The sequence below is a fragment of the Larus michahellis genome, chromosome 6 (genome assembly GCF_964199755.1).
Source record: "Larus michahellis chromosome 6, bLarMic1.1, whole genome shotgun sequence".
NCBI lineage: Eukaryota > Metazoa > Chordata > Aves > Charadriiformes > Laridae > Larus > Larus michahellis.
The window spans coordinates 39,712,760-39,738,980 of NC_133901.1; the positions used below are offsets into that span (position 1 = coordinate 39,712,760).

The following is a 26,221-nucleotide window of genomic DNA, read 5'->3' on the forward strand; positions in this document are numbered from 1 at the left end:
AAACAAAATTGCATTTTTACTAACATTTCTGAAGTTGCTAGCACAAAATAAAAAAAAAAAAAGTTGAGCAGAGGTAGGCATTTTTCCCTCTGTGAATGTTGTTCTGCCTAAACAGCAGCTTTGATAGTTCAATTATCATAAAATCCTATGATATAAAATTTATGGTGGGAAGAATTTGAGGGCAATTCCTTAGAGGTCTGAATTACCATTTCTTCTGCTTTTGTTTACTGGAAGCATTTGGTATTGTGATGTGTAATATGGCTAATAAAACATTTCTTTGGCTCTCTCCAGAATCACAGCGCTATGCAGTTTTTTGTTTGTTCAGAATGGGAGCTGAGGTTTTTGATACAGAGGTGGCTGTTGTGGATAAAGCAATAACAGATATCTGTTTTGAAAATGTAACCATATTGTGAGTATAATTTATTTGTATTGAATGAAGTAGAAATATTGCTGTTTTCTTTTGAAAGCGGATATGATTATGAATGAGATTGGCTGAAGTCCACCAAGTTTTTCTGTGGGCAAAGGAACCGGTAGAGGTCCTGTTAATGTCAGTGGATGGTGGATCCCCACCTCTGGAAGGTTGGTTTTCGTGTATGTAATGATGCTGGTTGTAGACGTGTTGCTTGAGCTGTACTTCTTTTCATTTTTCCCATGCTGAAGCATTTTTCTTTACATAAGGGGATAAACAAACTTGCGCCTCAAGGACACAAATAAATTTAATACTAAAACCTGAAATCATTATAAAAGTATAGGGATGAACATTGCATCCAGTGTTTTAACTATTATTCTGTACAGCAGGCTACGGTCTCTTTTGATGTTCCCCAAAGTCACAGTTCTCTTAAAACCAGACCTTCATTTCCACACCTCATGTTCTGTTGCACCTATATGAGCACGTGCTACAGCCACAGTCCTTATAGTTGAAGAATACTAGACAGGAAATTATTCGCTTACCTTTAAAGGTAACCTGGAAAAGAGTAGAAAGGTGTTCTCTTGTACTTTTTTGTTGCTTTTCAATTTTTAAGAGAATCCTGAGAGGCACTTAACTTTTCCCTTCCCCCCCCCCCCCCCCCCCCCGCCCCGCTTTATTTTTTATATTAGCAATTTAGATTCGGTCTCTTGAGGAAGACTGACTGAAAGCTAGAACTACTGAAAACTTTAAGTCAAGATCCTGAAAACTGAGTGGTTGAGAGAGAGTGGATTTTTAAATCAGATTTTAAACTTTCTTAAACACCTATTCAAGTTAAGAGTGGTGACAAAGATTTAAATCTGCTTCTTCAAAGATATGAGACTTGACCACTGTAATTTTCTGCGAAATACTGCAACAAAAGCAGAAAAGGCACTCTGACTTGCCTTGTATCCCCCAGGATAAAGAAAGACCTTTTATAAAAGCCCTTGAGATGATTTTGTTATGGGCATGTGTGTAATGACATGATTTGTACCTGAAAGATGAGGTTAGGCTTCTGGTTTGATGACTAAGCTTGAGAACATGAGAATTGGTAGAACTGAAAACAGAGAAAGCACAGGCTGCAGACAGAACGCAGCAGTAGGTAGTTATGTTCTGAATGACAGATTTTGTTGGTTGTACGTCAGATAGGATCTTTTCAGTAATGTGAAGGGGCTGGGACGCGCTAAGATATCTTTAAAACAGTTCCATGTGATTTAGGGCCATGGGCATGGATAGGTTTTCAATCCTGTGATTTTTGCATAACAGTAGAGGGCAGATTTAAGTGTGTTTGAATGTCTTGCCTGTGTATTTCCATAACGTGGTTGTTTTTTTTCCAGTTTTTAACCTAAATGTTGAATTTCCTGTTTGCAGTTGTTTATGGTTTAATTATAACATCCATCTTGTGACTTCAGCACTAAGTTACTGCTGTGTGCTCTAGTCTTTAATTCCATATTCATGTATGTCTTCGCCTGAATCTCATGGCATTCCTTCCATTGATTAGAAATATATGTTATTTAATGTATATAGTAGCAGCAGCATTCCTTGGCTGCATACTCAGTTTATTAACAAATGCTCTGAAATTTTCTCCTCCCCCTCACCCCCCTTCAGTGATGAAGCAAGACCAGATTTCCAGGTGAAGGTTGAAGTGTATAGTTGCTGTACAGAGGAGTCTTTATATGTAACAAACACTCCTAAGAAACTAGCAAAGAAGCTTAAAACATCCCTCAGTAAAGCTACAGGGAAGAAACTCAAAGCTTCGCTGGAAGAAGACATCACTGAATCACTGTTGCCTGCTGACCCGGTCATCCAGTAAGCTGTATATATTGATATTCTGGTTTTATCATTTTTAAAATAGGAATAAGCCAAATATACGGTAAATTTTTGGAAAATTGCCAAGAAAGTGATTATTTCTGTACTTACGCGAGTGAAAAAAAAAAATTTACATTTTAAATAGGAAATGAGAAAGTAGCTGTGAATTCCAACCGTGTCACTCAGCCTTGGGGCCTGGTTGTGATCTTGAAACAGACGAGGAGGCTTTATCTTTCTGCTATACAGCTAGCTAGCTGGTAAATCCACTCTTACTTGCAAACTTTGTAATATTTTTAATTTGATCTCTGGAGGGAATCAGGCTTGTGTGAGTAGTCTTTCTGTGTCCCTCTGTCCATCTACCATTCCCATTTACTCCCTCCCCCATATTATTTTTGCACCTAGCCAGTTTTGCTCATACTTGGCAGACAGGTAGACACGTCTAAACGTTACAAGTTGTGTGAAATTAAAAAATGTGGTATGTAGGCAGGAGAAACCTCTCTTGTACCCTCTCCCCTACTGAAGCTGGGGTGCCTGGGGTGCATGCCCTGCACACGGGGGCCGTTCCCCTTGCTGGCTTTTCAGCAAAACTCTGGACTGTCACAGGTACTTTACAGTGACAAGCTGCTTAACAGGAATTTTCTTCGTTGACTTTAGCACAGAACACTTTAAAATGACTTACTGGTTTCCAGTGTTCATAGAAATAAGTGCTGTTCCCAGTAATTTACCTGTTTCCTTTTAAAAATGACTTTAAGTCTTTCATGTGTTTTTTAATTAAGCTAATTGCCTACTAATATTTCCCAGCTACTTTAATTTCATGGGGATTTAAGCAGGCCGAGTACCTCAATTGTAAATACTAATAATATGGATTTTTTTTTTCTAGAAAGCAATTTTTTCAAGGAATTACTTTTTTTTTTTTTCATGGCTGAACAGTAAAGAATCAATGCCTAATTCTTGCCATGTGTTGAGTGTAGTCTTAGCCTAGCTTCATATATCCATTTGCCTGGATTTTAAAAGGAAACATTCAAACATATTTTATCTCTGTCAAACTGCTATTACTGTATAGTGATATTACTGTTTCAATCAAAAATACACATCCAGGAGATCTTATCCACAGAGCAAAGCAAATTTTATCACTAACTTTCCCATGTGTTCCACCTAATGACACTGTATCTTTCAATCTGCAGCATCTCAGGTGGTCGGGCTTTCCACAAGCTCCAGTTGGGTGATGGCACGCCATCATCAGATAGAGTTTGCTTCAGATATAACCACTAGCTTATTTGCTGGCCGTACTTGCTTGAATATAGATTGCCTGTCTTTTAAGGAAGAGACATCAGTAGACAATCTAAACAGCTGCCTCCTCCCTTGGGTTTTGCTTTGGGTTTCTCAATTGTAATTGTATTTTGTTTTCCACCATCTTGAAGTTTGTTGTTTCTACTGGAAGTTATTATCTCACAGTGACTGTTATTTTCTTAACAGAGATAAATGAACAATGATGGCTTTCCTAGGTGATTCAAAAAGATTCTTGGAAAGAAATGGGTTGTTATAGGCAGAAAATAAGTTGTCAGTTTTTTTTTTTTTATAGGCTTCCCTTAGGATTTATATTAGTAAGACCTTGGTATCTAGCCTTCATAAAGGGGAAGAGATTGCAAGATTACAAGAGATCTTTCAAGTATTCCCAGAGAGTTTTACCAGTCCAGCAGGTGAAATTAAACTGCAAAAAAAAAGGGAACAGAAAGTATTAGGTGAATATCTTTTCTCTGTAGATTTCATTTGTACCGGCCTTTTTCTCTTCAGAGCACACATGGGCAAAGTTCTCTGTTTTTGGAAAACTCTCTGATCACTCTGTGTCAAACTTCTTGGCTTAGAAATCCCTCTGGTTAGTGAGGAAACTGTCAGCCTTGTAACTTCTTGCAAAATCTTAGTGGCAAAGTGCTTTGAATGGTTGCTTACGTTGGTTAACTTCAGCTATGCTTATATTCTCTCTACCCTTAATTATCTCTCTTTTCATTTCTATACAGTCTTTTGCCTGCTTCATTTTTCTATTCTAGCTCAACTATTTTTTTTCTTTTTACATTTGTGGTAGAAGGAAAATGTTTAGTGCAGTTACACTATTGAATTCCAGAGTAACTAGGTTGCTTTTTGGATAAATCATTGCGGAGACTCCCCGAAGTGCGTGTTTATTCGCTTGCAGAACCGGCCTACACATGGCTTGTTGTTATTGCCTTTTATGTATTGTCCTGCGCTGGGCTGGAGGCATGGCTTCGGTGTCCTGTGTTTGAATTGGCAGATTCATAGTGACATTTGGCTACAAGTATATAGCCTAATCTAATGGCCTCACTTTTATGGTTGGGTTCTTTTTAGTACCTGAAGATTATATTTGTTTTTACCTTCTGTTCTTTAAGATCTGATTGAAAGGTGAGCATATTAGATTTATTATTTTTTTGACACACAAATCCTCCACTATATATCTAGATGAGTGAACTAAGACTGAGAATTCTAACATTAGGATTAATATTCAGGAACAGATTCTGCAATCTGAGATGCATTAATTAATATGCATCGATAGAAAGGGTGATATAGTTACACCTTCCCACGCCAGTGTCTGTGTGGCAACTTTGGTGCCTCTGTCTCTTGATCAGTAAACAGATTTAACACAAGCTTTTGCCACAGGCATGTTGTGGAGATGAGCTGATTTTTTTTTTTAAAGAAAGTTATTACATGGAAAAATACTATAGATATGCAAAGTACTGAATGAGATACAGCAGGCAGATTATTCTTTGTTATACAAAGAAACTGCCATTTAAGGCAGTTAGCTAATTCTGGGAAATGTGGAGGCAAAATGTAGTCAACAATCCTGATTAGCCAGTTAAATTTGAAAAATATTTGCAGATAAAACTTTTCTAAATTATATTGCAGCTGGCTGAAAGGAATGACTGTTATATTTTAGAATGAAAATGTTACTGTGAAGCATATTTTAAAAGTGAAGTAGCTATTTTTTTTGGCAAGGTTGTTGTGGTAATTAGTCATGCTTTAGAAAAACGTAAGTTTAAAATCAGCACAGAAGTTTTATCTGTAAGGGGAAACTGAACTTTTTGATACAGTTTAAATAGAATGGTAATGCATTGCTCAACTGCATGGCAAAACATAATCAGTGGAGAATCTTGTTACAAGGAACAGTCTAGCAGGGAACATATACAAATGCTGACGAGTTTTTGTTCAGATTGCCCTCTTGAAATGTTTCACAGCAGTGGTTTTTCACCCAGAGTGTTATATCGTATTTAATTTTCTGTTTATTCCCTTGAGATAGATGTGTAACACACCTCCCTGTCAACAAACTTGCTACTTTTCCTCCTCCTCTTTCATTAGGGTTAGGGCTAGGTAGGCATCTGTCTTGTTCCTCTGCATGGCCAAAGATTTTAAAACCAAATTTTCTGGCTGTGCTATTAGGAAAAATAACATTTGAAAATATTACGATAGAAAACTATTTTTTAGTGATGTTAGTTCAGTAGTGTCTTCTCACCTTCTCACTAAGCTATCTTATGCCATACTGAAGATATCTTAAGGTTCTTATGCTAGATCCTGTTAGGGAGAGTAGTTAGTGATTTTGAGGGGTTTGTTTTCTTGTGAACTTTGTTTAAACTGCCATTAGCCAGGTGGAATTCTTACTGCATTGCTGGACTGTAAATCTGTTACTTGGTCTGAAGAGTATTTGGGGGAAAAGGTTAAACATGTACCAAATTTATACTAGTTTATTCCAAGAATTGCATTCCACATGCAGCGTGCTGAATTGTAAATGTGATTTTTTTTTTTTTTTTTCCCCTAGGCAAAATCCAAACCAAAGATATAACATTCTGAAACATGTAAGCAAAATAAGTGAGAGGCCTTTATGGTACAAAACTGACTGTAGGATTTTTATATAGATTTCTGCATGTGAAGAATCAAGCTAGTAGATACTATTGAAAAATACATATATAAATGACTGTTTCATAAAGCGTAGTCTACACAGGCAAAGCAAAAGAGCAGAGCAACATGGAGGAGCAGTATAAAGCCTTTTAATTTTTAACCTGTATTTTCAGATAAAGTTTATGTCATTAGTTGTTCTATTAAATATAGCAATTTTTGAGCCTATTACCAAATCTAAGTGATTTAGGCCTTGGAATAGGAGCAGTGAAGTGGTTAAAAGTTACTTGGTGTCTGACTGGAGGAGAGACATGCTGTTAGCATCCTGAGGGTGCAGAGAGGTTGGATAGCACAGTCTTTACACCTGGGTTTGGCAGCTGCTGGCTCAGCAGTAAGCGTGAGCCCAGGTTGGAGGCAGTGGCCACAGGAGAAGCCTCCTGGCTGGTGGGTTCAAGAGAGGTGGCTATGGAAAGAGCCACCTGACGGGGCCTCCTGGTGTTGTCCTGGAAGTTGTGGGGTGGGAAGGAACTGGAGGTACACACAGGGTGGGGGCAGGAGGTGAGGATATAGGAAGCAGATGGACAGACTGTGGGACAGGGTGCTGCCTTGCACCTTGGCCTTCCCTTGTACCCAAATGCCATATCTCAGTAATGTCCAGACTCCCTTTAATTACTGCCTGGACAACGTGAAGCAGAAATGTCTTAAACGTGCCTTTTTCTTTCACATTTAGCGGAGCAAAGTACAGTTTGCTAGCGTATACCACTCTGGGGCTGGAGAGCGCTGGCGACAATTTCAAGACCCACAACCTTACCATTACAGGAAATGGTAAGTACATATGGTACCAATTTAAGGAAATAAAAAACCAGTAACATTTTGCATTTCTCTCTCTTGTAAACTAAAGAGTTTAAAGAGATTATTTTTCTTGATACTTAATATAGAACAACTTTAATAAAATATTTAACGTCTCTAAAACAGGCATCTATACACAGCTGAATAAACTCTAAGTTGAGTAAAATTTCAAGTCCAGATGAAAATGTAATTCTTTTGGGAGTTTCTTCTGTCATTTGCATCTTGGTCTTATGTGAGTTGTAGCTATATACAAATTATTTCCCCTTCCTCACAACCAAGGAGAGGTATCAGAATGAAGAACAGCTTTTCCCTTTGTAGTCAAAAGGAAAGTAGAAAAATAGCTTCAGTTCAGCTATTTCAGGCTCAAATTTAACAGAAGGCATAAGAACACGTGCTTGCAGCTTGCACTGGTCACTACTTCAGCTCTGGGACAGCACAAGTTGGCAGCAGTCAACCTAGATGCTAACACAGGGGCTATGATCATGTTTTAAGTAGCAGGAGTACAGTTTTTGATATTTCATTCGTTATTTTCTGAAAGGATAGCCCCTCCCATAAGCCACCCTCTAATTGGTAACTTAAGACAGGGGCCTATCACTGTATTTCACTGTAGCTTCTGGGAACTTTATCTTTTACTCGGGTAAACTTGACCTCAAAGAGAATTTCATTTTTTACACTTCATTAATTCTGAGTAAGTACAGATTTGAAGAGTTATGGGGCATTTGTTTCCTGAAGGGTTGGATGAATAATTTTGAGTATCTTTGATACTCAAAATAAGCCTTTCCTTATTAGTACTTTATACTCTTTCTTCTTGAAATTCTTTTTTTGTCATTAATTTACATAATTAGACATTAATTTACATGTCTAGTGAGAAATGACATACCCGGGTATTTTGGTTCATTACAAGCATTTCTAAACCACGACCAAAGACAGAGCCCTATCAATGCAACGTTGTATTACCTGCCTCCAATTGCAGAAGAGAGAGCCTATTACATAGCAGAGCTGAGCGAGGAGGGATACTGCAACTCATTAGAAGCTCCTTGGAATCCTAAACGCTCTTCTGGTCCTGAAGGCAGAAGTAGATCCAAATTCTAAGCCTTAGTAAAACAATCTGAAGCAAAGCGCTCATGTGTAAATGTAGCTGTGAGCTGCGATGGGATGGTCTCAGGGATCCTACTGAGATGGCCTAGATAAGATGGCCCGTGTACTTTCAGAATATTTCTAGCTGTGAAATGAGATTGAGAGCTATATTTTATGTAAGAGCAACCTCTTCTTGCAGAACAATATCTCCATTCTTTTTTTTTTTTTTTATTAAAAAAACTTACTGAAGACTAGGAATCAGTTTTAGTCTAATCCTACAGGATGTAATCTCTTTCTTTAAATAGAAAAATGCTTATTTAAATTCATGATCTCAAAAAAAAAAAAAATGTAGAAAGCTAAACTATATATTTAGGACAAATGTTCAGAACTAAGTGTTTGTCCTTCTTTTGCCTGGTCTTTTCCCCCAGAGGAATCCTCTTTTTGGGTCCCCCTGTATGGAAGCATGTGCTGCCGTTTAGTTGCCCAGCCTTCCTGCATGGCCAGGGACATGATGGCAGGATTTCTTAGTCAGCAGGTAAGAAGACTTTGCTTGTGTTTACATCATCTTCTGTTAATAGCTGTCACTAAGAGTCAATTGTTAAAACATTTGCTTTTACCTGAAGTGGTTCCTTGAGAACTGTTATTTTTCACCTGTTCTACCTAGAGCAAGGGGAAAATTCTGTCCCACAGCTGTGTTTACAAACAGTATCTTCAGTGGCTAAGCGCAAAGAAATAGATGTTTCCTTGGTGTGCTTATCAATAAAATCATTTAGGCTGTTACAGAAAGATCAAGTACAGTTCTTGTTTCAGATTTTGTTTAGGCTGGTACTTGATGGCAGCTGTCCTAATCATCCCATGGCTCTCGTCTTTGTACATACCTCTCCTTGTGCTAGCACAAGAGTTCATATCGCAGCATGGTGAACCTGACTGGTGAACCGAGCCATATTTAAACTCATCCCTTCAAAAATCATTCCTGTGAACTCAGTTCACTTCTCTATTTTGGTTCACTGCACAACTAGGCAAATGAGAAGGTGGTAGTGGAGGGCCAGAGAGGCTGGGTCATGTATCAGGAGTGCTGAGTTACAGGCCTTAAACTGGTTGTGAAACTGTAATGCATTTGTGAAAGCTGTTAAGAAAATTAATTTGAGAAAGTGGGAATTCTAGGCAACTGTCTTTGCTTGACATTTGTTGAATGTAGTGTGTATTTCCACAGTGAGATACTCTTTTATTTCTCTTATTGTGTCATTACTGTAGTTAATAAAGGTGGTTTTTTTCTTACAGTAGATGCCAGTTCTAGATTTCATTCTCTGTGAACCAGCAGATTCTGTATTGTTAGTGTCACATGGCAGTAAATGTGCGAGAACTGTAAAACACCAAAAGACATTTAAAGTATTGCTAACATTCAAAAATCAGCGACTGAAATGTTCTACGACAGGAAGTCTTTGTTTTAGGAAAGAATTCAGTGTGGCTAAGTTTTGATCGCACAGGGCTGATCTGGGAATGCCTTATAATGTGCTCTTAATATATAGTTTATGTTTGGCAATTTCTGACTCTTTCTTCCCTTTAGCAAATGCTAGGAAGCCAAACTAGCTGGAGGAGGCTGTATTGCGTACTAAGAGGTGGCAAGCTCTTTTGTTATAACTCACCAGAAGAAATTGAGGCTAAACTGGAGCCAGCATTGACAGTTTCCATCAACAAGGTAAAATTGGTTGTATGGGTTTTTTTTTTTGTTTGGTTTGTTCTTTTTGTTTATTTTGGGGGAAGGTTGTTTTTGTTTTAAGACATGCCTACAGTCATCTGGGCTCTAAGCTGCTGGTATGCAGAACGCTTTATAGGTAGCGTGTGGGTGGGATATGCTTCAGTGAAATTTGCAGTCACCGAATTTTTTAGCAAAGACTTAATTTCTTAGCTGTGGACATGCATTAGACTAGTTAGCATAGAGGTAAAAAGGAGGTTGTTTTTCCTTAGGAAAAGGGATAACTTGTTATATGACAATTTTATAAGACAGGCCTTGGAGATGTATTGCTTACAGTCCGTTAGCAATGCTGTGGGAGACTTTTGTCCTCATCAAAGTGGAATTTTAACAAAAGCTTTTTTGTAGTTGTATATTATTTGGCCACAGTCCTAATTAGGAGAGCTGGAAAATTGTTCAAAATATTTTAGTGCCTTAAAATAAGCTGCTTTTCTTAATACTGGTTTTGTACAGGGCTCAATAACTTTGGAAATTCTGTTCTCCAGGTGACGTTATTCCTGCTTTTCATACCCTGATTGGAAAGGCTGAGTTTAAAATGTAAAGTTAAAATGTTACTTACTATTTGGCTAAAGAAACATTAAGTATTTAATTTGAAGTAATATTTAATTGTTCAATTTAGGAATGTTATTGAAAGGACCTTCTAGAATGGCGAACATTAGAATGAACAGATGCTTTCAAAAACTGCTTTTGGTGCAGTCATCAAGAGTTAATATCGCATAAGGATAGGCAGGAGAATTTAATGTTATTTACAATTGACATAGCTGGATTCAGCTTACGTAAGTAAATAGACACGTTCGGAAAGTGTGTTAAGCACAAGTTGATCTGGATTCCGCTGCTGTGCTCCTGTGAACGCTTGATGCCAGCACTAATTCTGACAGAAGCGTTCCTGCCGGCTTGTTGAGGCTGCTGTGCTGCTTTATGCCAGGGCAGGCATTAGGGCAGCGGAGTGATGAATTGGACAAGGGAACTGATGTGGGTTAAAATTAGCTCGTTTTGGGGGGCAGGAGGAAGCTTGGCTTCAACCTTTAATAAATAAGGTTCCCTTTAATAAATTCTCTCATCCAGTTCACTACATGGCTACACAAATGCTTGCGTGGTACAAGAAAGGGGCCAGGCTAGGATTGGGAATGTGTAGGGACACAGAGTAATAAAGAACTGCCTCTTACAACAGCAGTATCAGCTTTTGGTGGCTTTTAAGTTTCTGGAAAATATGTCTGTGAATCTAATACATAAAACAAACATTTAAACTAGATAAAACAATGTGGCCTGTTTGTGTTAGGACTTCTCTTTTAATGTGCTAAGATTTAAATTGATTCCTTAATTAAAAACACCATTCTGCTAGTGCCATAGCTTTTAACAAAGCCATTTTTTCTTCGATTTGTTCATGCATTTACATTAAATAAATGCTTAGACTGTGATATGTATTTAAGCAGGATTACTTGCTTACCTCTTCAGTTACTTCTAATTGCACTAGTCAGCCTTTGCCAGAATTCTGTTTTCCAGCTGTTCACCATATCAGCTAAGAAATGGCAAACTTTAGTAAATTACAGAATGACTAAATCCATATTCTAAAATGTGACCGTAATATTTTTAAAATTTATGTGTCTGGCTACCTCATATCTTTCCTTGGAGCTCTCTGTTTTGGTCTATGTCCTAATTTTGCTTTTCCTTTTAAAATAACCATATTCTACTAAGGTATTTTGCTCCTCCAAGTTACCAATACACTTAGAACCTAAAATGCAGCTTAATAAGCATTTGCTGGGAGACTGTTTGTGTATTTGCAGAGTATCCTTTAAGCTAACATGTAGAAGGTACATAAATCACATATCTTATACCATTTTACAAAAATGTCAGACAGCTGGAAAATATGACTGTGAATCCTTCTTCAGTTTTAATTAAAACCCGACAAAAAATCTGCAATTTAAAACTTATTTGGATACTTTACCACTGAAACAGTTTCTCTTGAAAAAAACTTAATGCCTGTAGATATTTTTTGATTCCTTTGTTATGAAATTTCTCTTACGGATTAAACGAAAGCAAACTAATCATAGGGGCTTGCCTGCTACATGTTGTTATAGAAACAGCAATTTCCAAATGAAAGTTGAGATTGAACACCAACTCTAGACGTTCTAACTAAAACCTCTTCTGGTTGCATATGTGGCATATTCATTTGTAATGTGAAGCTGATCCTTTACATGTAATTGAAAGATACTGTCTGAAAAGTAATGAAATCATCTGGATTTATGAGAAACTCTCTGGAAAATATTCACACCGATAGCCTTATTCCCCATTCCCTTTGAATCGAGACTTGAAGAAGCCATTAAGACCAGCAAAGTCATTACTTCAACTTCAGATGACTTCACCGCTACTGCCGTTGAGCAAGAATGGTTCTGCAGTTCCTATTATGCAAGTGCTACTATTATTGTTCCAGCTAAATGTGATTATAACATATTATATTGCACAACTAAGTAGGAAAAGAGAAATGATATTTTCTGTAGCAAGGAAAATTCGCTGAATCCAATTTGAACAAGAAATACTCCTTATGGGCCAGTTCCTGAAATTTTTTCAAGTTTTCTTTAGTTTGAAATGAATAATAAAACACCTGATAGCTTAGCAAATTGGTGCGTGTGCCAGCGGTTCATGTTGGTTTCTCAGTATTTGGAATGCATATTCTATTGTGTCCTGACCACAGATTATAAAACTTTTTTTGTGCCCTGTATGCCTGAAGCTTGAGGAATTCTGGGACATGGCTTTGAATTAACGTACACCTGTGATTTCCTTCCTGGCTTATTTTGCCAGCGCAGTCTTTGCTCTGGTGCCAGGCAGCGCAGCAGTCCCAGAGCTGTCTCCGTGCTCATCCTAGTTGCTGAGGTGAACAGGGTGAGGAACAACAAATGTCTGCAGCCATGGGCTCAGGGTTCACAGACTGGTTGCTAAACGGTGTGGCAGAAGTGAAAAGACAAAATCAAGCTGGCATTTCTGCAGACTATTACCTCGAATGACAGTTCTTGTTGGAACATCTGTTCTGTGCTAGGTCAGGGAGAGAAATTCATTGGAAGGTGTAGCGATGGCTACAGCAGCATAACTTCAGGGGAACCATGTAGTATTTCTAGGGAACCAGGGAGTTCACCCTCAGACTGGAGCAGAAGGATATCGATACAAGTTCTTGACCATGTGAAGGAGCCATCAATATGAGCAATATTCTCCGTGTGCATCAGGAAACTCCAGCAGTGGTGAACAAGAGCATCCCTGAAAATATCTATGTTCTCTGTAGTAAGGACTTTGTCCCACCGGTTGGCTTAGACGAGTCTTCATACGTGTGAAAATATTTCGGAAAGGCACCGACTAGTTAAGTGCCTCCAAATGTCTGGTATCTCATATCATGTTGCTGATTTAGTCCTGCAATTGCCTGAAAGAGACTGTGGATGCGGGCAGGGGGAGCAGGTATAATACCTGGATCCCACATGGTGGACCTTATAACACGCATGCTCGAATTGTGTGGCTTGGAAGCTATGCTTTATGGCTCCCTGGTGCTCCACAGAATGCTGGCTAGTCATATAATGCCAGCTCCTTCCTCTGGTTTTTAGCTGCCGCATTGCACCAAAGGTAAAATGCCATGGAAATCCTAAAATTGCTTTTCAGTACCATACTTGCACATTATACTTACCATCCAGTGGCCACGAGGATGTTATGTTAATAAAAGTTCACAAAACAATGAAGATGAAAGGAGGAAGTATTTGTAACTGATCTGGTGAATTTGGTCTTGTGCATTAAGGTGTTTGAAAGCCATAATTTTAAATTTAACTGTATTTCCCTGCTTGCCTAAGACAGACCCCATGGAAATTATTAACATTACAGCAGAAACCAACACATGAACAGATTATATTTTGTTTCCAGTGTTGTGTTGTTATTTCTTGGTTTATTTTTTGGTACTAAAAATATAAAGGAAGTTTGTTATATGTGATTTGGTTTGTTTAATCTTAAAATAGATACACAGAACTGGACCTTAGGTTATTCAATATTTTTCTCAAGAACTGTAATTTGTTCCGATGTCTTAAAAGGATCTTTATAACCAGTGCTCCTCAGTGTGTTGGGATTGGCTTAGCAGGAAAGTGTTGCACCTCAGCAATAAAAAAGTTCTCTTTCTCTCTCTTTTTTTTCTTGTTTTTGTTTTCTTTTTAGCTTCCCAGAGAGGTATTATCAGGCAAAGAGATTTTTTGGTTTGGAGGAAAAACTATAGAGGAAGGTTCATATTTACATTCCCTTAAAAAAAAATAAATCTATCATTTTCCCTCTTAGTCTTTCCCCACCTTCAAAAAAATATTCTTTTGCATATAGGACATAAAACTGGTTTCCTCTTCCCAAAAAGAATCATTGGAGTTCAAGATTCAACTCTCCTTTCCTATTCCGATCTTCACAATTCTCATCTTTACAATGGCTGTGGCAGAGTTGGTTCCATTGTCTGTAAGACTGCGAAAAGTTGAGCGTTGTTATAACATGGTACCATAAGATGCTTTTGTTGTTGTTGTTTTGGTTTTTTTTTTTTTATTTGGTGGGGTTTTTTTTTGTGGGTTTGTTGTTGTTGGTTTTGTTTGTTTGTTTGTTTTTTTGTGAAGCGGAACTGGGCATGTGGTGTAATTCAGCCGAGCTTGGTAAATTCATCAGCCCATTACTGTAATGGCATCTTGTATCACTGCTTAAATATTTAAGCATCAGATATAGATTGTTGCTTGAGGATTTATCTCCTTTGAATAATACCATAGTTGTGGGATAAAACCTGCAGCAAACGTCATTAAATAAACTTGTGTGTATGGTATGCTTGAAGTTCTTACCTGTCAAATGTTAATCTATTTGATTTAATTTTTTTGCTGGTATCTATGGTTACCTGAGTTAATGGGATATAGAGCACTTATGGATGAATTACTTCATCTCCTATTTTTAGACAGAAGAATTTAAATGAGCATATCCATCAGATATGCTACAAGCAGCTGTTGGTATTTCAAATGGTTACTTCAGTAATGCATTTAAAATCTGGGGAATGTTCTGTAGAATAATTTTTGTTTTTCCGAGTATCAGAACTAGGCTTATCCCCATGGGATCCCATGTGTAAACTTAATTTCTGTAGGTGTATGTTTAACATCTTTAGCAGATGTTTGACATTTGGTTGAATTGTGTTAAAAGGAACGTGGTTAATCTGTCCCCACTGTATTTTGAGGAGTGCCCCAAGGCCACCTTTGTGCTCAGATTCACTGTCCATCCAGGCAGGAGACCTTTGAACACAACCCTCGCCGTGGTTGTTGACTTTCTTCAAAACCTGGGGCACTCCCCATGCCAGGGGACATCTTTGTGTGGCACAAGGGTGCTGTGTGGTCGTAATGTGCTTTAGGTGGCCTCGTGTCCTGCCAGGCTCCAGGACCGGCCAGCTGTAGGGTGCTGGCTGGTTTCCTGGCACTGAAACTCGTCATCCTGCCAGGATTTGGCATTATGCTGCTCTCCTGGGTATGCCAAAAATCCTTCAAAGAGCAGTGTCGTAAGAGGCTATCTCTTGTTCAGTCAGGTTGAATTGTATATGCAAAGATATTCCCGGAGTTCCTGCTGTTACTTTTGCAAATAAAGTAATGTTAATTATTTTAATTTGTTCATCATGTTGTGATGAGCAGCAATGTTGACCAAATTTTTTCAGTTGTGTGTTATATCCGACTTTTACTAAAATCTTTCAGCATTTTACACATGAAAAAAAATAAATTTACTCAGTTAAGAGTAAGTGCTTTTTTTTTTTTTTTCATTGTAGTAATGCCATAACAAAGAAACGAGATAGTATGAAAATACCACTGGATCTAGTCTAGATGATAAAAATCAATTGAACTATGTCCCCAGACAGAAGGGGAAGCCTTGGCTGTAACAGTGCCAGTGCATAACCTGAGAGCCTTTCTAACATTAGCTGAAGAAACTTGATAGACTTGTGATATGCTTTTCATATATACATTTAATTGTTTCTACGTAGCTCTCCCTAATTAAGGCAAAACTAAAATGTCTATTTTGAAATGACAAGTAGGATTTTTTAATATTAGAGCAAAATGTTTTTCATACTGGAAATTTGTTCTAGCAGAACTGTTGTATGGGTAACTGCTACAAACGCTCCTTTAAATGGGGACTAGATAAGTTTCTTTTTACATTTTCTGTTACTATAGTATTAGCCCTGAATGTTCTGATTCACTGAGATAAACATAAAATAGACACGGGTTTAGAATACATAAATAAAGGCACCCAGAAGTACAGTAGGAGACCTAAATAGTAGCTGTAACAATATGGTTGTCCAGCTGAAGAGTTCAGCGGAAAGGAGCTGCTGGCTGTTATTTTAGATTATTCACTAAACTACTGCGGAGAAGAGTGAGCTGTGTGAGATGGGCTGGTGAAGGCAGAGGGAGGGGAAACCTACAACGTACATTCTGTACTTCAGTACTAAAATGCAATAATTGTGCTCTGTTCCCTTAATTTTCATATTTTATGCAAAAATATATTTTAAGCACTTCTTGACATTAGTTCCTTTTATTTTAATTGGAAATTAATCTGTATTAGATAAAAAGCCAAATGATACCTCCCTTACACCGTCATTGGCCATAAGGTGATGGCAGTGTGGAGCTGAAGCAGTGACTCACTCCCACAGTTTGTCGTTCCTAGGAAACCAGAATTCGAGCTGTGGATAAGGACCCCAAGAGAAGAACTAATAACTTCTCTGTTATCAACCCCATGTCTGGAGAGGCTGTGACGCAACTTTTTGCTACTGACAGTAGGGACGACCTTCATAAGTGGATGGAGGCTTTCTGGCAGCACTTCTATGATCTGAGTAAGTAAAGCGGGCAGCACTGGCAGCATGCCCTCCAAGTGGGGTGTGAAGTAACATCAAAGGGATCTTTGAACAATTTGAGTTGGAATTGCCTCATAAGCCTTTGTTTGCAGCGACGAGGAGGAGAATGTTCTTTGGGCTAATATTGGGTGGTGGTCTAAGCCGTTGGAAGGCAAATATTTGACTAAACTAAAGTCCACGTGTTCAGTCTGGGGTTTTGCAGGAAAACAGAAGCGGAATACGTCCATCAGTCTCAAAAGAGCTTGGTCTCTTTTAGCAGTGTTCAAGATAAATTTCTTTTTTTAGGACTGCTAAGTTCTCACCATTTCTTCCTTCACTGGAACAGGAAGAGTCCACCTCTGCCTGGGCATCCTACCAGTGCTGTGTTGGTTTTGTGAGATTCTCCTTTGGGCATGGAAGCCTTAGTGGGAAGTGGTGAGGATGCTGGATTCAGCTGGGGCCATGGCTAGGGTGCAGATTCTGCCAGCCCGTGTAACTAGGCACGTGTATATGGGATTTCCTTGCTCAGCAGTATTATGGATGAATTAAATTGCAATTTGTTGCAATAGGGATTGCTTGGTAATTCTAAGGTTTTCATACATCTCATATCACGGGAATATGCCCACCTAGCCACACTCCAGTCATGCAAATACACGCTGCTTACCTGAACCTGGTAAAAGCTGTACCTGAGGCTTTGTAACAGATGATATAAATGAGATGATAAATTAATACTCTGATCCTTTGGTTAACCTCTGGAACATCACTGTTCTTACATGAGAGAAGAAACTCATTCATTGGTGTAAAACAGTGAAACGGTATTGAAGTATTATGCTTGTTAAACACCAAATGCTTATTGAAAAGAACTCTATAGATTAATTTGTCTTCATCTTTTTCCTCTGCTTTAGTAGCTTGACTAAGAGGTTTATTAAGAATAGAGAACAACTGTCAGTCATTATGCTGTCATTGACCAGGTATAGTTGGTTCCTGATAGTCATTTTTATCAGGTCAAAACCCAGAAACAGGTCAATTAATGAAATATCAGTCTTTAGTCAGAGGCCACACCAATAAAATCAGTGAATTGAGGCTGTGGAAACTAGGTATTGTAGTTCATATTTCTAGTCCTTTCTAACTCTGATTTACAATGAGAAAAGGCTCTATTAATTAAAGAAACACACCAAGCAAAAACTAGGGCATCCTCTTTAAATTAACTGTAGAGTGGGGTAGAAGAACTACTTCTTATTCATTATAGATAGAATACCCATGGATTTTTTGAGACAGTTTCCTTAGGTTCAGAAAAAATGGGTCACTTGGCATTTAAATGCTTTTTTTCTTCCCTGGTTCTAAAATTCTCTTAAAATTAATGTGCTCAGAAAACTTGGAATGATTGGTATGAACAAAGTAATTTTACTGTGTCTTGTTTTCCTTAAGGTCAAAATCTTATTAATAGAAAAAGAGATTTTCTTGTCTGCTAACAGATAAAAGGCAAGTTATTGTCTATTAAAGACAGAACGTTCCTTTGCTATAACATTGTACCATCGGTGTGTAACATCCAGCTTGCAGTATATTGGAGGTTGTCCCTGAGAACTTCGTGAAGCTTTCCTAACCTTAAATTTCTTTTTTTTTTTTTTTTTTTTTTAGGATTTTTTCTCATGAATTTATACTGTGTTTGGGGATTTGAAGGCAAATCATGATATTTAACCTTCATAGTATAATAGTACTGCTGTGATGCTTAAATTAAAGGCGTAGTATCTAATGACCTTTGTGCTAAGAGTTAGAATGAGTACAGAGTTGAAAATACAAAAGCATCCTGGGCATTCCTGCTAAACAAGAGTAAATCCCTACTGCTTAGCATTGCTTTGGAGATAGTTTCCTAACACAATCTAATAACTTCAATTTTTTTCAAGCTGAAGTGTTTAAGTTCCAGACATTGTTCTCTTTTCTCTCTCAGGCCAGTGGAAACATTGTTGTGAAGAACTTATGAAAATTGAGATTATGTCACCACGGAAACCACCTTTGTTCTTGACAAAAGAAGCGACCTCCGTCTACCATGATATGAGTAAGTGGGATTTGTCTTTTCAAGTTGCAGGGCAACAGAAACAACATTGTCTGTATTCAGATGGCTTCTGGTGTTATGTTGAAACACTGAGTTTTTCAAGGGCAATTCAGACAATGAAAGCAACATAATTGCATACCAAGGAGTTCATGTTAAATCTGAATTTGTAATAGCACAAATAATGAATACAGTTTTATACCTTGAGCCAAAAAATCTGCAATCTGGACTGTAACTGGGGAGCCCTGAACACATTCAAAAAAGCTGTCACTAGAAATAAACGTCCATCGTAAGAGTAGTATAAAGCTCAGGAAATGTAAAGGTAAAGTAGCCTGGTCTGCAAACCAATAATGTCTTTAACTAGTTGCATGAAATTAATTTGCTGTTCTTGAAGCTATTTAAAAGCTTACCTAACATTAATTACCTAATTGTTAGGTCTTTGGTAATGATATTGAAAAACATGCTTGGAAAATCTGTCTAGCGTGTATTTGAGACTTCTGTTTTTACAGAGCAAAATGGTATGCAGCAGGATTATTTTAATAGTTTCATTACAGAAAATAATATTTACAGACTAGGAAAAGTAGGTCACTTTGTTTTAATGGATCTAACGCAGTATTGGCTGAGAAGCACTGTACAACTATAAATGCCTGACTGCTTGCTGCTTGAGATCGGAACTGGGAAGATGCTCAAAATGCTACATGGGTCATTGAGTCACCGTGCGTCACAGCACTGAACAGTCAAGAGAGTCCTATCTAAGCTGTGAATGCAGAGCAGAAAGACAATAAATCAACGATATAGAAGTTTTACGAAGGTAACACTTCTGATGCTCAAGTACCTCAGTGAGGAGCAGAAAGCAAACTCTGTTTCACTCTTAATATACCAGTTTTTTCCTGCTTATTTGTAGTGTTAATAGGTAAAACCCTGTTTAAAAATGTGCTGAAAATCATTAACCTGTGGCCTGTGATAGAAAAGATATTGCTGCTGTTTTAGAGGCTAGTATTTACAGCAGTATGCATAGAAAACTCAGTATGAGGGATAAGAAATGGTGCAAGACACTCTTAAGGCACATAAAGAAAAATTATATATGTAAAGATGTCCCATTTCCTGCAGGCTGGAAGCACAAGAATATTTAGTCGTAGACTTTTTCATGTGCTTTCTGTAAAACAAAATTTTCAAAGCACTATACAACAAAATATCTTTAATATCTACTATATATAGGTTTCCTAGTAGTACATTATTTTTTTCTACTTTTACTTCTAAAGCAATATCAATGCCTACCCCATTGCCTCGATGCCAGCTGTCACAAAAACAGTTCCCTCCTGTCACCTGAGTTCTCTCTTTGAAATCATATCTAATCTTTGCCATTTCATCCGTTAATACTCTTAATGGTAGTCCAGATTTCATGAGACATGGTTAATACAGTTTTGTATTCTGAATAGTAATAACGAAATAGGTAGCAGTAAAATCATTGGTAGCATTTTAATCTGAGTTAATTGCTGTCCCTTAAAATTACAGGCATTGATTCTCCAGTGAAACATGAGGGCTTAGCTGATATCATACAAAGAAAAATCAAAGAGAGCGATGGTGAGTTCCTGCTTGGCCAGCAAAAAGAATCTGCATCTTCCTTATGGGCCTCACTCTTTGATGGATCTCATGAGATGGTTGTTCAGAAAAACACGCATCCGGGCTCAAAAAGAGATACTGCAAGTCCTACTGATGGCAGAGGAAAGAAAAGAAGAGCTCCGCCTCCACCTTCTGATAAGTTACCATACACTGCAAAAGCCCAGGTGAACACAGAGCAATTGGGCAAGGAAAACCAGGAGAAGCCTGAGCGCACATCTGCTGGTACTTCTTCCTTTGATTCAAAGTTATCTACAATAACGCAGCAGTTGCAGACACCCATTGCTGCTCCTCGCAAAATTGGTCCTTGTAGAAAAATCAGTTTAGCTGGCCATGGGAATCCCAGTTCATTGGTTACCAAGACTGAGTCGGAAACAAAACCAGTACCAACCCCCAGACAGAAATGCATTACGGAAATGCTAGACCCTAGGTCATGGTTGCAGCCATAGACACCATAATTAGCTGAGTAGGGTCCCTGGAATTTTACATTTCTCAGCCTTATACCGTAACTCTTGAGCAAAAATAGATTTTTAGCATATAGCTTGTAATTATTGAGGCTAAAGTTGTTTTTTTTTTCTTTTAACCAGGGCATTACTACTAGCTGCAGTCTCAGCTGTGCTCATTATCGCTAACATCTAAATAATTGCACTCGTAACAGAGGGGGGTTATCTCTATCTGAAATAACGGTGCAACTTCTGAAAAGAGCGGTTCGGTACTTTCCCCTTGAAGAACCAGCGGTGTTCAGGGTAACTCGGTGTCCCTGCAGCAGGGATGTTACCGTCACCTTCTACCGGTCCCGCAGCTTGGCCCATCTGCAGCTCGGCCCATCTGCAGCTCCTCAGGCTAGTTCAAGTGGGAATTTCACACATATTCAGCGCAGATCTTCCAAAGCTGATTTTCTCAGGCTCCATGCTTGTCTTCACCTAAAATATTCTTATCTCTTCCTCGCTGTTTGTGAACCACTGCTTATAAGTTAACGTACTCTGAAAAGTTACTGTGCTCTTCTGAATGGCCCTATAATTCCATATGAATTTCCGAAGCAGTTCTATCAATTTAGTGTGGGGTCTCCTAAGTTCTTGCGGGTGCATGCGCTGCCCAAATGGACCAGGATTATCTGTGTTTGAGCAAGAATGTCATACATCGCTGCTCATTTTGGACTAACATGAACATTTAAAAGCAGTGCTGCGTATGAACACCCATTCGGGATTTTGTTTTTATGGTTGTTTTTTCCTGACGAGTGGGGCTCTGTAGCATTGCTTCTCCTTTGTGCAGCCCCTCAGCTGTTCCTGGTAGGTAGCTGGTTTGTAAACACGGCAGTGATACTGGTAAACAAATAGGGTTTTGTCACCAGTCGTTCTTTCTGAAATAACAGAGAATAAGTACTTCAGGTGAAAATATTGAACTTTGATATTTTCCCATCAGGCTGTTCAACGTTTCTGTAAGAAGCATGGGGTGATTAGGGTTATTGTGGCACCTGCAAAACATCTATCGCATACGGAAAAGGTTCTGTTCTCCTGGATCCATGGCTTAAATATCCAACCCTTTCTTTGGTCGATGCATTTATCTCAGATGCACGGACATATCCAAGAGCAAAGGTCTGCTTGCAGATTTCCCTCTAGAGCCGTGGTATTCAGACCTGTGTTGAGAAAGTCATATCAGCAACTGTATACATACAGTTCATTTTTATTTCTTTTCCTAAATTGCGGATGGCTTTGGGAGCTTTACCATTTCTCCAGAAGATATTGTGTGCATGGTTCGTTTGTTTGTTTTATCTATTTTTTTGTCTTCTGCTAAGCTCTGGGCTGCACAGCTGTGAAGGTATCTGCTGAATTCCCTCAGTAGTTCATTGGCTATTTGGGACAGGGCTTGAGAGGCAGGTTTCATTTACAGATCCTTTCGCAGGATTAGAGCCCTTCGTTTCTAGAATGTCCTTATTCATTCTTTCTTTAATCACATTCCGTTTTCACTCTGAAACAGCCATAATCATTCTTACAATAAATCATGCTGTTACTTAAGTGGATGGTTTGTGAATGGTTTATAAATAGGAACAGAAAAACTGAAGAATAACGACATGATTATGTAAATTAGACACAGTCAACTAAGTGGACTGTGCAACTCTGAACAAGAAATAGGAAAAATAAACAGGGAGAAAAAAAATTTCATATTTTCCAAAATGCAGCTGCAGTTTATTTAGGTTTAGATTGAGCCTTATATGTTACTGTGCTCTGGAAAGAAAGAATACCTTTTTCTTGGTAACCCCCTTCCATTTATTTGTTGTATTTCAAAATAAATCTCATAAATATATAAGGCAAGAAGGCACCATAATGAGGATTCATTTTTAAATTCAACAGGCCATTGAATTTCAACGAGCAGTTTCTCTATTACATTCAGTGGCTTTGTTTTGAACTGAACATACATATTTTAGGAAGGCATTTAATATTAATTTAAAGTCTTCAAGTGATGAGGATTCACTCATACCTCCTGTTGCAATAGTTAATTACCCCAGGTACATTTTTCACTTGATTTTCTATTTGCATTTCTAGCTCCACCTTAAGTTATTTTGGTCTTTTTATGCATTTGATTGCTTATATTGATCTCTGTAGTATCAGCTTTTCTAATTGCTTGTGTGTAGTTATAAATCATGATTATGTCCCTTTTAACCTTTTCTCTGATGAGATGTACTGAATTCCTTAACTTTCTCATGGCAATGAATGTTATCCAAGACTAATTAATCTTCACCTTCTTCTTTGTACTTCTCATGTATTGAAATATTTCTAAGTGTGACATCCGAGTTAGATGCCACATGTCAATAGTGATCCATCAGGACTATATAGGGACATAACGTGATTCTCTTACTCTGATTAATATCTCCCTCCACTCTTTCATCAAAGATTATATTATCCTTTTTTTTGTGTGGAAGCATTGCCTTGGATGCTGACTTTATGGCTCAAGTCCTCTTCTGAGTCTTTTCAAGAATGCGGTACATCATCCTCTTGTTATCCTATCTTATTTTTTTCTTAGAAATACACGCTGTATTTTACCCGCATTAAAATACTGCTCCTGAAGTGATCCAGATTGCTCTGTGGAAGTGACCTGTCCTCATTCTTTACTACTCCAGCAGTCTGCACGTCCTTTGCAAATTTATTGCAAGTGATTTTTACAGTTTCTTTCAGATCATTGATTTTTAAAATGGAATGCAAGGCAAGGTTTGTAGAGAGAGGTGATAAGTTTTTATTACATCAGTGACATGGGTAAGGGGGTGGGGAAAAGCAAACAGACAGGCCATTGAGTTTGTGTCCCTTTTTTCCCAGAGCCTTTAAAAAATTGAATAAGATGGAAAAAACCCCTATACTTCTTGCTGATTCCTTATTAATACTGCATTTTGAAATGAGTTTTCTGTCTTCACCATAACATTCTATATTGATTTGATTTAGTACTGGTATTTTAACAAAAATGACATGTTCATCTGGTTTTCAGTAGGTGACTCAGGGTTCTTAGGGGTAGCACCTCAGCGCAGGTGTCTGCTGAGCTTACTCTAGCGAAGAGTAAAATGCAGCCTGTTGTTCAAGACCTGTTCTCCATGAAGCTGTGTTGATTGACACTTTATATCTATCTTTACGTTAGACGCGTAGGAGCCAGTTTGCTATATTGCCCTGATCACCACTAAGCAAACCAGGCCGTTAATTACCCTGATCATCCTGCTTCAGAACAACAGCGTTGTGCTTGCGGTCCTGTGAAATGTCATGGCGGTGTTGAGACTTGTTTAATTAATTGCACGTTTAGGCTCCTACAGCTGGAAAGGCTTCTGCTACCAAACGTAGTTTCAGTTATTTTAAACAACCACTGTATAATCCCTATTATGCAGCGTCAGTTGACTTCAGGTTTTAGTATTTGTTGTTACTGACTTAGTCTTTTTTTTTTTTTTCCCCTTCTGTATTGCCATTTATTATTGCCTTCGCATCTTCTGTTAAGCAAGTTGGTTTAACTGATAAAAACTGCAGGCTACCAGCAAACATTGATCTTAGCTACACAGTGAAGTCAGTTGTAGGAAATACATTTCTACTCAGCTTTTGTCCATGCAAGAGAACATAAATATTTGTAATAAAACCAGCACAATTTTAGGAGTATAATTAGAAGATAGATCTGTGAGGAAAATTGACTTTTTTGGCTCTTCCATATAGTGACAATACTTCATCACTGATACCAGTCCCTTATTATATTATTGCATAGGCTTGTGCAGAAATTACTTTGGTTTTTTCCCTCAAATTTTCCTGACTGGAATGAGGATGAATATTGGTGGAATGAATGAATGAATATGGTGGAAACGGTTAAACTGCTTCTTCTGGGCACTAAAGGAGAATGTGCCCGTTAAGCGACCTGATCAGTTGCATTCAGTCATGAGGGTGCTTCAGTTGCATGACTCGAAGCATCAGTGATCAAAAACCAAAAGTCATTTAATTAGCATCTATAAACAGTGCTGGAATAGGAAATATTTCACAAAGGCAGAGGTGACGTTAGCCGGCCTCCTGCTGGGACGAGGCTTGGAAGGCAGCATCCTATTGTGTCCCATTGCCCCGTGTTCACATTCGTGCAGGCAAGTCGGCGTGCTGCTGCCTGGCACCGGGTTCTGTGGAAAAACTGGATTTATCCAGAGGCACTGCACCCAGAATGAACGGTTCAGGCTACCCAGTGTAGCATGGTGAAGACACTGGTGGCATCTGCCACCGCTGAACTGCACAGGTGAGTAGGTACTTTTCTGAGGAACGTGTCAGGCACGCTCTGAAAATTGTACCTGCTTGCTCCCTGCTGGAATGAATTAATTGCCGCTTAAAGGCGGAATTAAGTAGTGGGATTGCCATGTTAAAGTCGGGTGGAGACAACAGTCAACCTAAACTCTTTCTTTTAGAAGTACAGCTTGAAAGCAATTGCTAGTCCAAACTTGAGTATAAATTTCACAGAACATGAACAACTTTTGAAATATTGACTGAACAAAGACTTAATTTAGTAACTTTTTGTATTCTACCTAATGTCTTCAGCTGTTCACCTGCTCTTGGAATGGTAGACGGTACCTTTTGTGATTTTAAAAACATCAGTTTAAAATGTTTACATTTTTACTAGTATTGTTATTTTATTTTTTTCTATGGTAATTATATTAATAGTTATTATATGGTGGTTTGTACATATTTGGAAATACTGTCCTAGTATTCAGAGTCGATTTGTAATTAATATAGACTGCCTTAATAGAAAAATGCAGATTTGGACACTAACATACTGTGAAATGTTAGAACAGAAATCTTTTTTTGCTGCTAACATATTGTATTTTTGTTAAAATATGCAAGTGAAATTAAAAATGTTTCTAGAGGAGAAGGGTTTTGGTGCCGTTTTCTTCCATCTAGAACTGCATTAAGCATTTCTGCAGTTTACAAATCGCGGGCGATGGCTGCTGTAAAACCAGAGACCTTATGGGTAGCCACTTGCTACCAGGCCAGCAGAATGTGTCCCCCTGGGCTGGTGCTGACAATAGCAAAGAGTATTGGCCTCGGTTTTCTAAACTGGAGGGAGGGAGAACAAACCCTTTGGCATCCGGCGTTGGCTGCTCAACTCATGCTCCAGTGTACCCAACGGATCTGTGCGTGAACAGGTAAAGTTAGGAGTGTCGTCTGAGATGTGCCTTGTTTCCCCAAATGTGCCTAAACATTTTGGCTGAGGTGCTGTCTTACTTCTCTCCTAGTCTTGCAAGAAAACATGTCATGAAGCAGATTTACATCATTCCGTCTGCTTTGGAAGGTGACTTCATAAATGAGCCGCTGCCACTACTAATACCATCCATTAATTTTTTTCTTTCACAGGCAGCCGTGTGCTGAAGGGGAG

The 26,221-nt window shown here is 38.4% G+C and overlaps 1 protein-coding gene across 3 annotated transcripts in view; it reads left to right on the plus strand.

The window, feature by feature from the left end:
- Positions 1 to 25,717, plus strand: part of RTKN2 (rhotekin 2) — a 39,300-nt gene extending 13,583 nt beyond the window's left edge. For 2 of the 3 annotated variants that reach the window (XM_074593143.1, XM_074593142.1), the window contains exons 5-12: positions 292 to 409; positions 2,054 to 2,254; positions 6,885 to 6,979; positions 8,509 to 8,615; positions 9,648 to 9,779; positions 16,515 to 16,680; positions 18,629 to 18,736; positions 20,246 to 25,717. In XM_074593143.1, coding sequence (XP_074449244.1) covers positions 292 to 409; positions 2,054 to 2,254; positions 6,885 to 6,979; positions 8,509 to 8,615; positions 9,648 to 9,779; positions 16,515 to 16,680; positions 18,629 to 18,736; positions 20,246 to 20,799 — 1,481 coding nt within the window. In that variant the 3' untranslated portion in view covers positions 20,800 to 25,717. The remainder of the gene's footprint in view (positions 1 to 291; positions 410 to 2,053; positions 2,255 to 6,884; positions 6,980 to 8,508; positions 8,616 to 9,647; positions 9,780 to 16,514; positions 16,681 to 18,628; positions 18,737 to 20,245) is intronic. The other variant, XM_074593144.1, reaches the window with a different exon arrangement.
- Positions 25,718 to 26,221: the final 504 nt, after the last annotated feature.